The sequence below is a fragment of the Rhinoraja longicauda genome, chromosome 3, assembly GCF_053455715.1.
Source record: "Rhinoraja longicauda isolate Sanriku21f chromosome 3, sRhiLon1.1, whole genome shotgun sequence".
In the NCBI taxonomy this organism is placed as follows: Eukaryota; Metazoa; Chordata; class Chondrichthyes; order Rajiformes; family Arhynchobatidae; genus Rhinoraja; species Rhinoraja longicauda.
In genome coordinates, this window is record NC_135955.1 from 6,412,226 (window position 1) to 6,426,178 (window position 13,953).

The 13,953-nt window shown below is 46.0% G+C and overlaps 1 protein-coding gene across 1 annotated transcript in view; it reads left to right on the forward strand.

Annotated features, from left to right (window-relative positions):
* The window catches only part of uba6 (ubiquitin like modifier activating enzyme 6), a 148,186-nt gene that overhangs the window by 100,142 nt on the left and 34,091 nt on the right, over window positions 1-13,953 (forward strand). The window contains exons 24-26 of the mRNA XM_078431305.1: window positions 8,054-8,105; window positions 11,242-11,305; window positions 12,088-12,157. Of these exons, the coding sequence (XP_078287431.1) occupies window positions 8,054-8,105; window positions 11,242-11,305; window positions 12,088-12,157 (186 nt within the window). The remainder of the gene's footprint in view (window positions 1-8,053; window positions 8,106-11,241; window positions 11,306-12,087; window positions 12,158-13,953) is intronic.

A 13,953-nucleotide genomic window follows, 5' to 3' on the forward strand; every position in this document is an offset into this window, starting at 1 on the left:
TTCTATCAGGTCTGCCCGCATCCTTTGGCATTCCAGAGAAAAAAAAAATCCAAATCTGTCCAACCTCTCCCCTTGTACCCTTTAATCTAGGGCAGTTGTACAGGGCCCTACTGAGACTGCACCTGGAGTACTGTGTGCAGTTTTGGTCTCCAAATTTGAGGAAGGATATTATTGCTATTGAGGGCGTGCAGCATAGGTTTACTAGGTTAATTCCCGGAATGGCGGGACTGTCATATGGTGAAAGACTGGAGCGACAAGGCTTGTGTACACTATCATCATATCATCATATCATATATATACAGCCGGAAACAGGCCTTTTCGGCCCTCCAAGTCCGTGCCGCCCAGCGATCCCCGTACATTAACACTATCCTACACCCACTAGGGACAATTTTTTACATTTACCCAGCCAATTAACCTACATACCCTGTACGTCTTTGGAGTGTGGGAGGAAACCGAAGATCTCGGAGAAAACCCACGCAGGTCACGGGGAGAACGTACAAACTCCTTACAGTGCAGCACCCGTAGTCAGTATCGAACCTGAGTCTCCGGCGCTGCATTCGCTGTAAAGCAGCAACTCTACCGCTGCGCTACCGTGCCGCCCTGGATACACTGGAATTTAAAAGGATGAGAGAGGATCTTATCGAAACATATAAGATTATTAAGGGGTTGGACACGTTAGAGGCAGGAAACATGTTCCCAATGTTGGGGGAGTCCAGAACAAGGGGCCACAGTTTAAGAATAAGGGGTAGGCCATTTAGAATGGAGATGAGGAAAAAAAATTCAGTCAGAGAGTTGTGAATCTGTGGAATTCTCTGCCTCAGAAGGCAGTGGACGCCAATTCTCTGAATGCATTCAAGAGAGAGCTAGGTAGAGCTCTTAAGGATAGCGGAGTCAGGGGGTATGGGGAGAAGGCAGGAACGGGGTACTGATTGAGAATGATCAGCCATGATCACATTGAATGGCGGTGCTGGCTCGAAGGGCCGAATGGCCTACTCCAGCACCTATTGTCGATTGTCTATTGTCTATAATCCAAGCATCACTCTTGTAAACTCCTCTATACACTTTCCCAAGCCACCACGTTCCTCCTGTAATGGGGCACCAGAATTTGAACACAATACTCCAAATACAGCCAAAAAAGTAATGACTTTACTACGCTATCTACTTGTGCTGTCACTTTCAGAGAGTTATGAGCTTGGACCCCAAGATCCCTTTGTGCATCAATGCTGTTAAGAATCATGCAATTGATTGTATCTATTCCCCTTACATAAAAGGACTGGACAAGCTAGATGCAGGAAAAATGTTCCCAATGTTGGGGGAGTCCAGAACCAGGAGACACAGTCTAAGAATAAAGGGGAGGCCATTTGAAACTGAGGTGAGAAGAAACATTTTCACCCAGAGAGTTGTGAATTTGTGGAATTCTCTGCCACAGAAGGCAGTGGATGCCAATTCACTGGATGAATTTAAAAGAGTTAGATAGAGCTCTCGGGGCTAGCGGAATCAAGGGATATGGGGAGAAGGCAGGCACGGGGTACTGATTGTGGATGATCAGCCATGATCACAATGAATGGCGGTGCTGGCTCGAAGGGCCAAATGGCCTCCTCCTGCACCTATTTTCTATGTTTCTCTGTGACCTCCCAAAGTGTGACACCTCGGATTAAGCTCCGTCTGCCATTTTTCCACCCTTGTCCCTTGGTGATCTATATCCCACTAAACACTTTGACTACCTTGCTAACAGCAGGGATCTGTGCTGGGACCGCATAGCACAAACAGAATTCCACAGAACTCCACTGGTCACAGACCTCCAACCTGAATGTTGTCCTTCCACCACAACCCTCTCCAGCAGCAAAGATACTAGAGGAGCAAGATAGACCACTCCACCCTAAAAACCGCAGTAGGTCACGGCGCCATTTTAGTAGGCAGAAACTTACAGAAACATTTAAAAAGAAAAATAACAAAAATCTGTGAATTGATAGATGAGGTATTTTAAAGGTGTCATCACACATACTGTTCCCCCACAACACTGTGAGAGGCAAGGCGAACGGCGGGTTTTGCCTACTAAAATGGCGGACGTTACGCTCCTTTGCGGACTACACTTCAGTACAGTACACTTCAGTACAGGCGATTTCGACGGAGTGGTCCATCTTGCTCCTCTAGTATCTTTGCTCTCCAGCTTCAAATACTGTCGCACATCAGGGAGGTGGAGAATTGCCAGGCCGACCCTCAGCTCTTGAGCCTGTCTGGCACGTCTGAGAATCTTGCTCCCTGTGCAGACGAGTGGAGAGGCTGTAGGAAAAGTGTTACATCTAATCTGGCACTGTGGATCAGGGCTTTGGCGAGTCCGATTATAGAAAATCTCAAGGCTGTTGATACAGGCATTCAAATAGACAATAGACAATAGGTGCAGGAGTAGGCCATTCGGCCCTTCGAGCCAGCACCACCATTCAATGTGATCATGGCTGATCATTCTCATTCAGTACAAAACAAGAGAGTAAGTTAAGAGATCAGTGGAGGACACCGAGATTGGTGTGGATTAGTTTGGAGATACAGTGCGGAAATAGGCCCTTTCGGCCCACCGGGTCCGCACCGACCAGCGATTCCCGCACATTAACACTATGCTATGCCCACTAAGGACAATTTTTTAAAAACATTTACCAAGCCAATTAATCTACAAACCTGTACGTCTTTGGGGTGTGGGAGGAAACCGGTGCACCCGGAGAAAACCCACGCAGGTCACGGGGAAAAACTCCATGCAGACAGCACCCGTAGTCGGGATGGAACCCGGGTTTCCGGCGCTGCATTCGCTGTAAGGCAGCAACTCTACCGCTGCGCCACCGTGACCACCCATATTACGATATGCTGGGCGAATTTAAGATCAAGAAAGGGAGGATGGTGGGGCACCTGGAATGCATTATGGAAGAAGCTGGCTTTTACCACAGCGTTGACTTGCTTGAAATCTCCGGGGCCTGAGGGGATCTATCCCAGGTTATTAAGAGAGGCTAGAGAGAAGATTGCAGGTGCCTTGACAAAGTTTTTGCATCTTCTCTAGTGGCTATTGCGTTCCTTTGATTTAGAAGGGGAGCAGAGAGAATCCATGGAATTAGAGGGCTATGAGCTTCATGCCAGTGGTAAGGGACATATTGGAGCAGATTCTTCAGGATAGGATTCATTCCCATTTGGAAGAGAGCGTGTGAAGCATGGCTTTATACATGCAGGTCACGTCTTACTCCCGATTGAGGTTTTTGAGGTGGTGATTTTTGAGGATAGGGTGCTGGATGTTGTCTACACCGATTTTAGTGAGGCGTTTTATATAGTCCTGGATGATGGTCTGATCCAAAATGTGAAAATGCATGGAATTCGCTGTAACTTGGTCATGTAGATTCAGACCTGGCTTCCTATTAAGAGTCAGATAACAGGCAGCCTTGGAAGCCTATCCTCCCTAGTCAAACCGCATGTCAAAAACCTTGGCGTGATATTTGACTCTGCATTAACGTTTGACAAGCAAGTCAACGCTGTGGTAAAAGCCAGCTTCTTCCAGCTTCGTACCATAGCTAAAATCAAACCATTCCTCCAATTTGACGACATTGAAAAAATCATCCACGCATTCATCTCCTCCCGCCTAGACTACGGCAACTCCCTATACACTGGGATCAGCCAATCATCCCTGTCCCACCTGCAATTGGTCCAAAACGCCGCAGCGAGACTCCTGACGGGTACCCGTAAAAGGGACCACATCACCCCGATTCTGGCCTCTCTCCACTGGCTCCCTGTACGGTACAGAATCAACTTCAAGCTCCTCCTATTCACATACAAAGCCCTAAACGGGCTTGCTCCCTCCCCCCCCCCATATCAAAAATCATCTAACCCACCACTCTATCCCCAAGTCCCTCAGGTCGGCCGACTTGGGGCTACTGACTATCCCGCGGTCTAGGCTTAAGCTCAGGGGTGACCGCGCTTTTGCGGTTGCAGCTCCTAGACTGTGGAACAGCATCCCTCTCCCCATCAGAACTGCCCCCTCCATCGACTCCTTTAAGTCCAGGCTCAAAACCTATTTCTATTCCCTAGCGTTTGAGGCCCTCTGAGGGGGCGCTGTGAACTGTTTATGTATGTGCTGTTATGTGCTGTTATGTATGTGCTGTTATGGTCAACGTGGGTTGTTTTTAAATGTGCTGTACAAATAAAATTGACTTGATTTGACTTGACTTGAGAGGGTTGTGGTGGAAGAATGATATTCAGGCTGGAGGTCCAAATCCATAACTCCCTGAAAGTAGCAAAACAAGTGGAAAGAGTGATATAGAAGACGTGTGGCATTCGTGCATTCAAACGTCGGTGCATTGAGTATGAGTTGGGAAATAATGATGCAGCTTTATAGGACTGAATTGAATTGAATTGAACAAGTTTATTGGCCAAGTATGTACACATACCAGGAATGTGCCTTGGTGCTCCGCTTGCAAGTAACAACACAAACATACAGTAAACAATTAAGAATAAAGCATAAAACATTAAAACATTAAGAATAAAGCATTATAGTTTAAACATGTGAGTGAAATAAAATACCAGAGCAAAAAGAGGCTACAGACTTTTGGTTGTTGAGTAGAGCTACTGCTCACGGAAAAAAGCTGTTTTTATGTCTGGCTGTGGCTGCTTTGACAGTCTGGAGTTGCCTTCCAGAGGGAAGTGCTTAAAAGAGTTTGTGGCCAGGGTGAGAGGGGTCAGAGATGATCTTGCCCGCTCGCTTCCTGGCCCTTGCAGTGTACAGTTCGTCAATGGGGGGAAGGTTGCAGCCAACAACCTTCTCAGCTGTGCGAACGATCCGTTGCAGCCTCCGGATGTCGTGCTTGGTGGCTGAGCCAAACCAGACCATGATGGAGAAGGTGAGGACGGACTCAATGATAGTAGTATAGAATTGGACCATCATTGCCTGTGGCAGATTGTGTTTCCTCAGCTGCCGCATGAAGTACATCCTCTGTTGGGAAAAAAACTGCAGATGCTGGTTAAAATCGAAGGTAGACACAAAATGCTGGAGTAACTCAGCGGGTCAGGCAGCATCTCGGGAGAGAAGAAATGGGTGACGTTTCGGGTCGAGACTCTTCTTCAGACTGAAGTCTGAGGAAGGGTCTCGACCCGAAACGTCATCCATTCCTTCTCTCCCGAGATACTGCCTGACCCGCTGAGTTACTCCAGCATTTTGTGTCCACCATCCTCTGTTGGGCCTTTTTGACTGTGGAGTCGATGGTGGCCCCCCATTTAAGGTCCCTGGAGATGATGGTTCCAAGGATCTCAAATGACTCCACAGATGTGATTATGGTGAGACAGCATTTGGAGTATTGTGTGCAGCTGTGGTCGCACCATTACAGGAATGATGTGGAGGTTTGGAGAGGATGCAGTGGAGGTTTATCTGAATGATGCCTGGATTAGGGGGTATTAGCTACAGGGAGAGGTTGGACAGACTTGGACTGTTTTCTCTGGAACGCTGGAAGTACATAAAATTATGAGAGGCATAGATAGGATACACAGTGAGAACCTTTTTTCCCATGATGGAAAAAATCAAAAACTGGAAGGTATACAATACAATACAATATATCTTTATTGTCATTGTACAGGGGTACAACGGGATTGGGAATGCAACTTCCATACGATGCAATAAATGAATTAGCTAGTCAGTATAGATTTATACAACCCAGTGAAACAAAATTTGAAACAGATTTAAAACAGAATAAAGTGCAAGTAGATCTGTGCCGGTTCACTGTGCGATGTGACCATCCGGCTCAGCAGGACCGGTTCATAGCAGCTATGGCCCTGGGGATGAAGCTGTTCCTGAGTCTGGAGGTGCGGGCGTAGAAGGCCTTGTACCGTCTGCCCGATGGTAGAATTTCGAACAGACTATTGCAGGGGTGTGAAGAGTCTTTGTGGATGCTGGTGGCTTTTCTGAGGCATCGTGTGTTGTAGATGCCCTCCAAGGCTGGTAGCTGTGTTCCGATGGTCCTCTGAGCTCTGTGGACTACCCGCTGAAGAGCTCTCCTCTTAAAAGTATAGATTTAAGGTGAGAAGGGCTGGAGTTTAAAGGAGATGTGCAGGGCAACATTTTACACAGAGGGTGGAGAGTGTCTTGCAAGCACTGCCATGTTGGTTGTTGAGGCATACATTGTAGTGCATGGTAGGCTGCTCTGGAAGGTTAGAGCGCACGGGATCCAAGAGTTAGCTGAATGGATTGAATATTGGCTTCATGGAAGGAAGCAGAGGGTGATGGTGGAAGGTTGTTTTCCAGACCGGGGACCTGTGAATAGTGGGGTGCCTGAGGGTTCGGTGCTGGGCCCGTTACTGTTTGTCATCGGTATCAATGAATTGGATGAGGACGTACATGGCATGGTTAGCAAGTTTGCAGTTGACACTAAAATGGATGGTATTGTAGATAATGAAGATGGTTGTCAAAAATTGCAATGGGATCTTCATTGCTGGCCAGGTGGGCTGAGAATGCAGGGAAATATGAGGTGTTGCATTTTGGGAAGTCTAACATGGGCAGGGCCTACACAGTGAATGGTAGGGCTTTGGGGAGTGTTATGGAGCAGAGGGATCTAGGAGTGCAGGTACACAGTTCTTTGAAAGTGGCGTCGCAGGTAGATAAGGTGGTCAAAAGGGCTTTCGGCATATTGGCCTCATCAGTCTAAGAGTATAGATATTCGGAGGTCATGTTGCAGTTATATAAGACATCGGTGAGGCCACATTAAGAATAGTGTGCTCAGTTTTGGGCGCCATGTTATCAGAAAGATATTGCCAAGCAGGAAAGGGTGCAGAGAAGATTTGCGAGGATGTTGCCTGGACTTAAGGGCCTGAGTTACAGGGAGAGGTTGAGTAGGCTGGGACTCTATCCTTGGAGTGCAGGAGGATGAGGTGTATAAAATCATGAGAAGAATAGATTGGGTAAACGCACAGAGTCTCTTGTCCAGAGTAGGGTAATCAAGAACCAGAGGGCGTAGGTTTAAGGTGATGGGGGGGAAAGATTTAATAGGAACCTGAGAAGTAACCTTTTTCAGGTAAAGGGTGGTAGCAGGTATAAGGAATGAGTTGCTGGAGGAGGTAGTTGAGGCAGGTGCTATCGCAACGTTTAAGAAACATTTGGACAAGCTCATGGATAGATTTAGATTTTAGATTTAGAGATACAGCGCGGAAACAGGCCCTTCGGCCCACTGTGTCCGCGCCGCCCAGCGATCCCCACACATTAACACTATCCTACACCCACTAGGGACAATTTTTACATTTACCCAGTCAATTAACCTACAAACCTGTACGTCTTTGGAGTGTGGGAGGAAACCGAAGATCTCGGAGAAAACCCACGCAGGTCACGGGGAAAACGTACAAACTCCGTACAGACGGCGCCCGTAGTCAGGATCGAACCTGAGTCTCCGGCGCTGCATTCGCTGTAAGGCAGCAACTCTACCGCTGCGCCACCGTGCCGGTATAGAGGAATATGGGCCAAATGCAGGCAGGTGGTACTAGTGTAGATGGGACATGTTGGCAAGTTGGGCCGAAGGGCCTGTTTCCATGCTATAAGACTCCACGACTCGTAAGATCTGAGCGACAGGTCTTTCCACAAAAAGGGTGGTGGGCATTTGGAATAGGCTACCTGATGAGGTAGTCAAGGCAGGTGTGATTGCAATGTTTGAAAAGAATTCGGGCAGGTATAAGATAGAAAAGGAATAGGGGAATATGGGCCAAATGCAGGAATAAGGGATGAATATAAATAGGCACCTCAGTCAGCGTTGATGGGTTGGGCTGAAGAGCCTATTATTGTGTTGTGTGATTCCCTGACTATAACATTTAACCTGTCTTTATCCACTCCCTTAGCCCTCCCCCACCTCCCCTTTGCCCAGCGCCCCATTTAAGACGCCTTTAACTTTGTTGAATTTCCTAACCACCACTAATTTGGTGGATACATGTCACTTGCCAGAGAGCACTGATGCGTTAATGTTCAATGTGATTGATTCTAAAACTGTAGTAATCAATATAGTAATCTGCTGCCCAAGAGTTATGGTACCTCTTGTCCTCCCTCCTCCAGGCTGTACAACTTCTTCACTCATTCCCTTTGGACATCAAACTAAAAGATGGAAGTGAGTATATTGTTGGTAATGCCTGCCCCTCTCATTACAAGGAGGGGATATTTCACGCAAGCTATTTTAATTCATGTTTGTGGATTTGTTCCCCTGCTTTTTAAGGTGGTATTCGCAGTTGGGTTTTGGCATGAAGTGACAATTTTCAAGATCAGATTAAGGCTCCAGTAAACATCTTTTTAGTCACACTGTTCATATCATCTATGTCTATCAATTTCCTAAAACTCTTGTTTGTTTGTTTGTTCCTGAACTACAGCCAAAACGGTACACGATAGCGCGACAATTTTAGGCCCACCTTACTCACTGTTGTCCCTTTTGGCCCAATGGAAGGAGTTTCATTGAAATCGGTGTTATATTTTTAAAGTTACTCACATTTTAAAGTTTAAAAATCACCTTTTAAACTGACTTTGGCCGTGTTCAACGTTCGACCTCACAATGGGACACACCCAATTGACGGCCATTGTAGGAGGGGGGGCCCACGATGACCGCCGAGGGCGGGACCTGCCAGAGTGACGGGAGTGGCGGCCTATGGGGGGGGGGGGTGTAATGGGTGAGTGGGGGGGAGGAGGGGAAGGGGGGGAGTGGGGGAGGGGAGGATGCTACACCAATGCAGGAGAGGTTTGGGGGGGTTGAGGGGGAATGGAGTGGGTGAGGGAGGGGGGTTTGAGGGAAGGGGGTTGAGGAGGAATGTAGGGGGTGAGGGGGGCAGGGGAGGAAGGGGGTTGAGAGGGGATAGCGTGGGTGAGTGGGGGGAGGGGGGATAAGGGGGTTGAGAGGGGATGGCGTGGGTGAGGGGGGAGGGGAGGAAGGGGGTTGAGAAGGGGATGGAGTGGGTGAGTGGGGGAGGGGAGGAGGGGGGATAAGGGGGGTGAGGGGGGATGGGGTGGGTGAGAGGGGGGAGGGGGGATAAGGGGGTTGAGAGGGGATGGCGTGGGTGAGTGGGGGGAGGGGTTGAGGGGGGATGGTGTGGGTGAGTGGGGGGAGGGGTTGAGGGGGGATGGAGTGGGGGAGGGGGAAGGGGGGTTGAGGGGGAGGGGGAAGGAGAGGGTGCTGGATCAATGCAGGAGAGGTTTGGGCACCACAGGTCCACTTGGTCTAGTAAGAGAATAAAACAGCAGCAGAAATAGGCCAATTGACTCATCAAGTCTGCTCTACCATTTGATCATGGATTATCTGTTTTTCCTTCTCAACACCATTCTCCCTGTAACCATTGATGCCCTTACTAATCAAGAACCTATCAATCTCCACTTTAATAATACCCAACGCCCACCTTCACAACCTTCTATGGCAATGACTTTCACAGATCCACCACCCCCTACTTAAAGAAACTCCGCCATCTCCATTCTAAAGGCACGTCTTGTTATTCTGAGGCTGTGCCCTCTGGTCCTAGATTCTCCCACTACTGGAAACATCAAGTTTTGGTCTCCTAATATAAGGAAGGACGTCCTTGCTATTGAGGCAGTGTAGCGTAAGGTTCACGAGATTAATCCCTGGGATGGAGGGACTGTCATATGAGGAAAGATTGGAAAGACTGGGCTTGTATTCACTGACCTTTTTCTGAGCCGCTGAGTTTTGTAGTCTATCTTCGGTTTAAATCGGCTTTTGCAATTCCTTCCTACACAAGCTCTCATCTTATCGAAACGTATAAGATTATTAAGGGGTTGGACACGTTAGAGGCAGGAAACATGTTCCCAATGTTGGGGGAGTCCAGAACCAGGGGCCATAGTTTAACAATAAGGGGTAGGCCATTTAGAACTGAGATGAGGAAAAACTTTTTCAGTCAGAGAGTTGTGAATCTGTGGAATTCTCTGCCTCAGAAGGCAGTGGAGGCCAGTTTACTGAAGAGAAGAGCTAGATAGAGCTCTTAAGGATAGCGGAGTCAGGGGGTATGGGGGGAAGGCAGGAATGGGGTACTGATTGAGAATGATCAGCCATGATCACATTGAATGGTGGTGCTGGCTCGAAGGGCCGAATGGCCTCCTCCTGCACCTATTGTCTATTGTCTATTCTCCTGGATGACCCTGAGGTCATCCAGCCAGAGCTCCAGCTCCCAAACGTGGTCGGTAAAGAGCTGCACAGAAACTCAGGGGGAGTACATTGAGTGTAATTGTTATTCGTTAAGTCCACATCTGATGTGTGGGAGTCGTTTAAAGGGCAGTTGATGGAAGTTCAGGACCGGCAGAGTGGCATTTAAGAGACTTTTGATTAGGCATATAGATGTGCAAGGAACAGAGGGATGTGGGTTATGTGCAGGCAGATAAGTGTTGGTACCTCAGCTGCACGGAGGCAGAGAGGAAAGCTCTTCAGCAGGGAGTCCATAGAGCTCAGAGGACCATCGGAACACAGCGACCAGCCTTGGAGGGCATCTACAACACACGATGCCTCAGAAAAGCCACCAGCATCCACAAAGACTCCTCACACCCCTGCAACAGTCTGTTCGAACTTCTACCATCGGGCAGACGATACAAGGCCTTCTACGCCCGCACCTCCAGACTCAGGAACAGCTTCATCCCCAGGGCCATAGCTGCTATGAACCAGTCCTGCTGAGCCGGATGGTCACATCGCACAGTGAACCGGCACAGATCTACTTGCACTTTATTCTGTTTTAAAACTGTTTCTAATTTGTTTCACTGGGTTGTTTAAATTAATACTGACTAGCTAATTGATTTATTGCATCGTATGCGAGGCACATTCCCAATCTCGTTGTACCCCTGTGCAATGGCAATAAAGATATATTGTATTGTATTGTGTTCGGCACATACATTGTGGGCCAAAGGGTCTGTTTAGTTTAGAGATGCAATGTGGAAACAGGCCCTTCAGCCCCACCTGGTCTGTGCCGACCAGCGATCCCTGCACACTATCCCACACACACTCGGGACAATGTACATCTACACCAAGCCAGTTAGCCGACAAACCTGCGCGTCTTTGGAGTGTGGGAGGAAACCGAAGCTTCCCGGAGAAAACCCACGCAGGTCACAGGGAGAACGTACAAACTCCGTACAGACAGCGCCCGTAGTCGGGATCAAACCCTTCCGCTGTGCTGCCATGTTCTTGTGCTGTACTATGTTCTGTAATCAAGTTGTTTTTTCAGGCTGTTTTATGGTACCGCAAATATTGAAATATTGTATGTTTGCAGGCTTATTTTGGCAGTCACCAAAAAGGCCGCCCTGTCCAATACCGTTCGACATAAGTGATGATTTGTAAGTAACCACCAGAATTTATCAATTGGTTTCCTTGAGTTTTTGTCAGAGTAAACAAATTTGATCACAAATACAAGTCCTGTCTTTAAAAACCGAGCACTGTTTTAAAACTGCAACAAAGGACAGCACACAAAAATATGACCATATAACAAGTCCAGCCAGATGCATTTTTCGATCCTGTATAATAGTGAAATCAACTTTGAAGACTGATAATTTGATACATAATGATCATTAAAATGATTACGACATTATTAATTTTTATTTTTGGACATTGGAATCACACAAAATCATTTTTACCTTGCTTTGTCTTACATCTGAAACAAAAAATTGGTGTATTCTAATCAAACTCAATTTTTCTTTCAATTGGTATTTACACATGATTAAATATTAATAAATATCTTACTTTTGCTAAAGTAAGAATGTGATGCTTCTTGTGTACTGCCTCAGTGTATCTACCACTCTTACACTTGCAATTAAGTATGATTGTGCTTATATATAGTAGGGTTTTTACTGAACTATGCAAAAAAATGGATTTTGCTGCTAAAGTACCATTGAAATGAATGAATGTTGCCAAGTACGATGCATAGGATATATTCCATAAATTAAATAAGGACAATTGTTAATCAGTATGTTTATTTATAAATGCATGGTTTAAATATTTCTCAATCAAATCTGTTCCTTGGTCATGATGATAATATTTGTGCTAATTATGTCCTGTTTTATTTTGAGGTGCAATATAATTCTTTACAGACCTCTAAATGTTTTTATTTCCATTATTTTAGGCATTACACTTTTATTGCAAGTGCAGCAAGACTCTTTGCAGCTATTTACAGGATCCCTTATACAGAACAGGTAGGTTTTAAATATCAAATTAAGGTGATTGATTATCTTCAACATCAGGAGTATCTGTATGTACTTCTATGGTGCATTTCTGGGTTGGAAGTCAATGTTCATACCGCTGGGGTGGAAACTACCAAAGCGAAATATGAGGTGCTGTTCCTCCAATTTGCACTGGGCCTCACTCTGACAATGGAGGAGGCCCAGGACAGAAAGGTCAGATTGGGAATGGGAGAGGGAGTTGAAGTGCTGAGCCACCGGGAGAACAGTTTGGTTAAGGCTCCTACTACATCCTACTGTCCTCTACTACATCCTATCTTTGTCCCTCCCCTGACGTCAGTCTGAAGAAGGGTCTCGACCCGAAACATCACCCATTCCTTCTCTCCCAAGATGCTGCCTGACCTGCTGAGTTACTCCGGCATTTTGTGTCTACCTTCTATGGTGCATTTAATGTTCTGAAATATTCCAGGACAATTCACAGGGAAATGTGCAGAAAATAAAGAACCAATTAGACATTGGAACAAGGAATACCTTAAAGGAGGAAGAAAAGAGCACCAGCGAATTAGGGAATATGTGTGCTTCTGAAAATAAGGGTGCCGACCTGTGACATGGGTGGACAAATTTGAAAGTTATTAAATTATAATGAAACACCACAGCTTTAAAAATGGGCCAACCTATGATCCTTTTGAGCTAATTTGTGATCACTATCGACCAAAATTTAATATTTTCAAAATTTGGAAAAAAAACAAGAAAAAAAGTTTAGTTTAGAGATATAGAGATACAGCGCGGAAACAGGCCCTTTTGGCCCACCTAGTCCGCGCCGACCAGCGATCCCCGCACATTAACACTGTCCTACACCCACTACGGACAATTTTTACATTTGCCCAGCCAATTAACCTACATACCTGTCACGTCTTTGGAGTGTGGGAGGAAACCGAAGATCTCGGGGAAAACCCTTGCAGGTCACGGGGAGAACGTGCAAACTCCGTACAGACAGCGCCCGAAGTCGGGATCGAACCCGGATCTCTTGCGCTGTATTCGCTGTAAGGCAGCAACTCTACCGCTGTGCCACCGTGTCATTTACGAGACATATGGGATACTTACTGATTTCTAAGCTCCCTTACAAAATGTCGGCACCTAACACCTAAGGCTCGTAGTTCACACCAGGGTCATTATAATCGCGTTGTTTGAATTTTAAAAAAATCGCAAAAAAACCCCGTGAAAGCGCTGGTAAATGGCGTTCACGACGTTAGTCAACAGGGAGGGACTACGGCATGAGACATAGCTAAAATAGGAGAGCAAACTAGATTTTTTATTTCATGATTTTAAGTTCTATTCATTATTAAGTATTTCAATGGAAAGGTTGAACACAAAATATGTGCAATAAAAAAAGAAACAATAAATATAAAAACGGTTAATCTGCTTTTAAATCATACATTTCACCTTGTGACCAAAGGCGCAAAGCTTCTCACGTTCTGCTGCAAAAACACGGGGCCTCAGAAAACCAGAAGCATAATCGGAATTTGGCTTATATAGAGTTATTTAATTGCAAAATTAATGTAATTTTTCTGCTATAAATTAGCCGAAGGATTTGATGAAATCCTGCTTGAAAAATGTCACCAAAAAAGCCCAGAAAACACAGGGACATATCTGACATTTTTCCTTGTAAAAACAGATTGATTTATTTTTGCTTCATCTCATTATTTTGGCTGTACACCATGATCTTATAGTACTTGAAATACAGGATATGATACAATGGGAAACTTTAAAATGTGAATGACTTTAAAAATATAACTCCGATTTCAATGAAA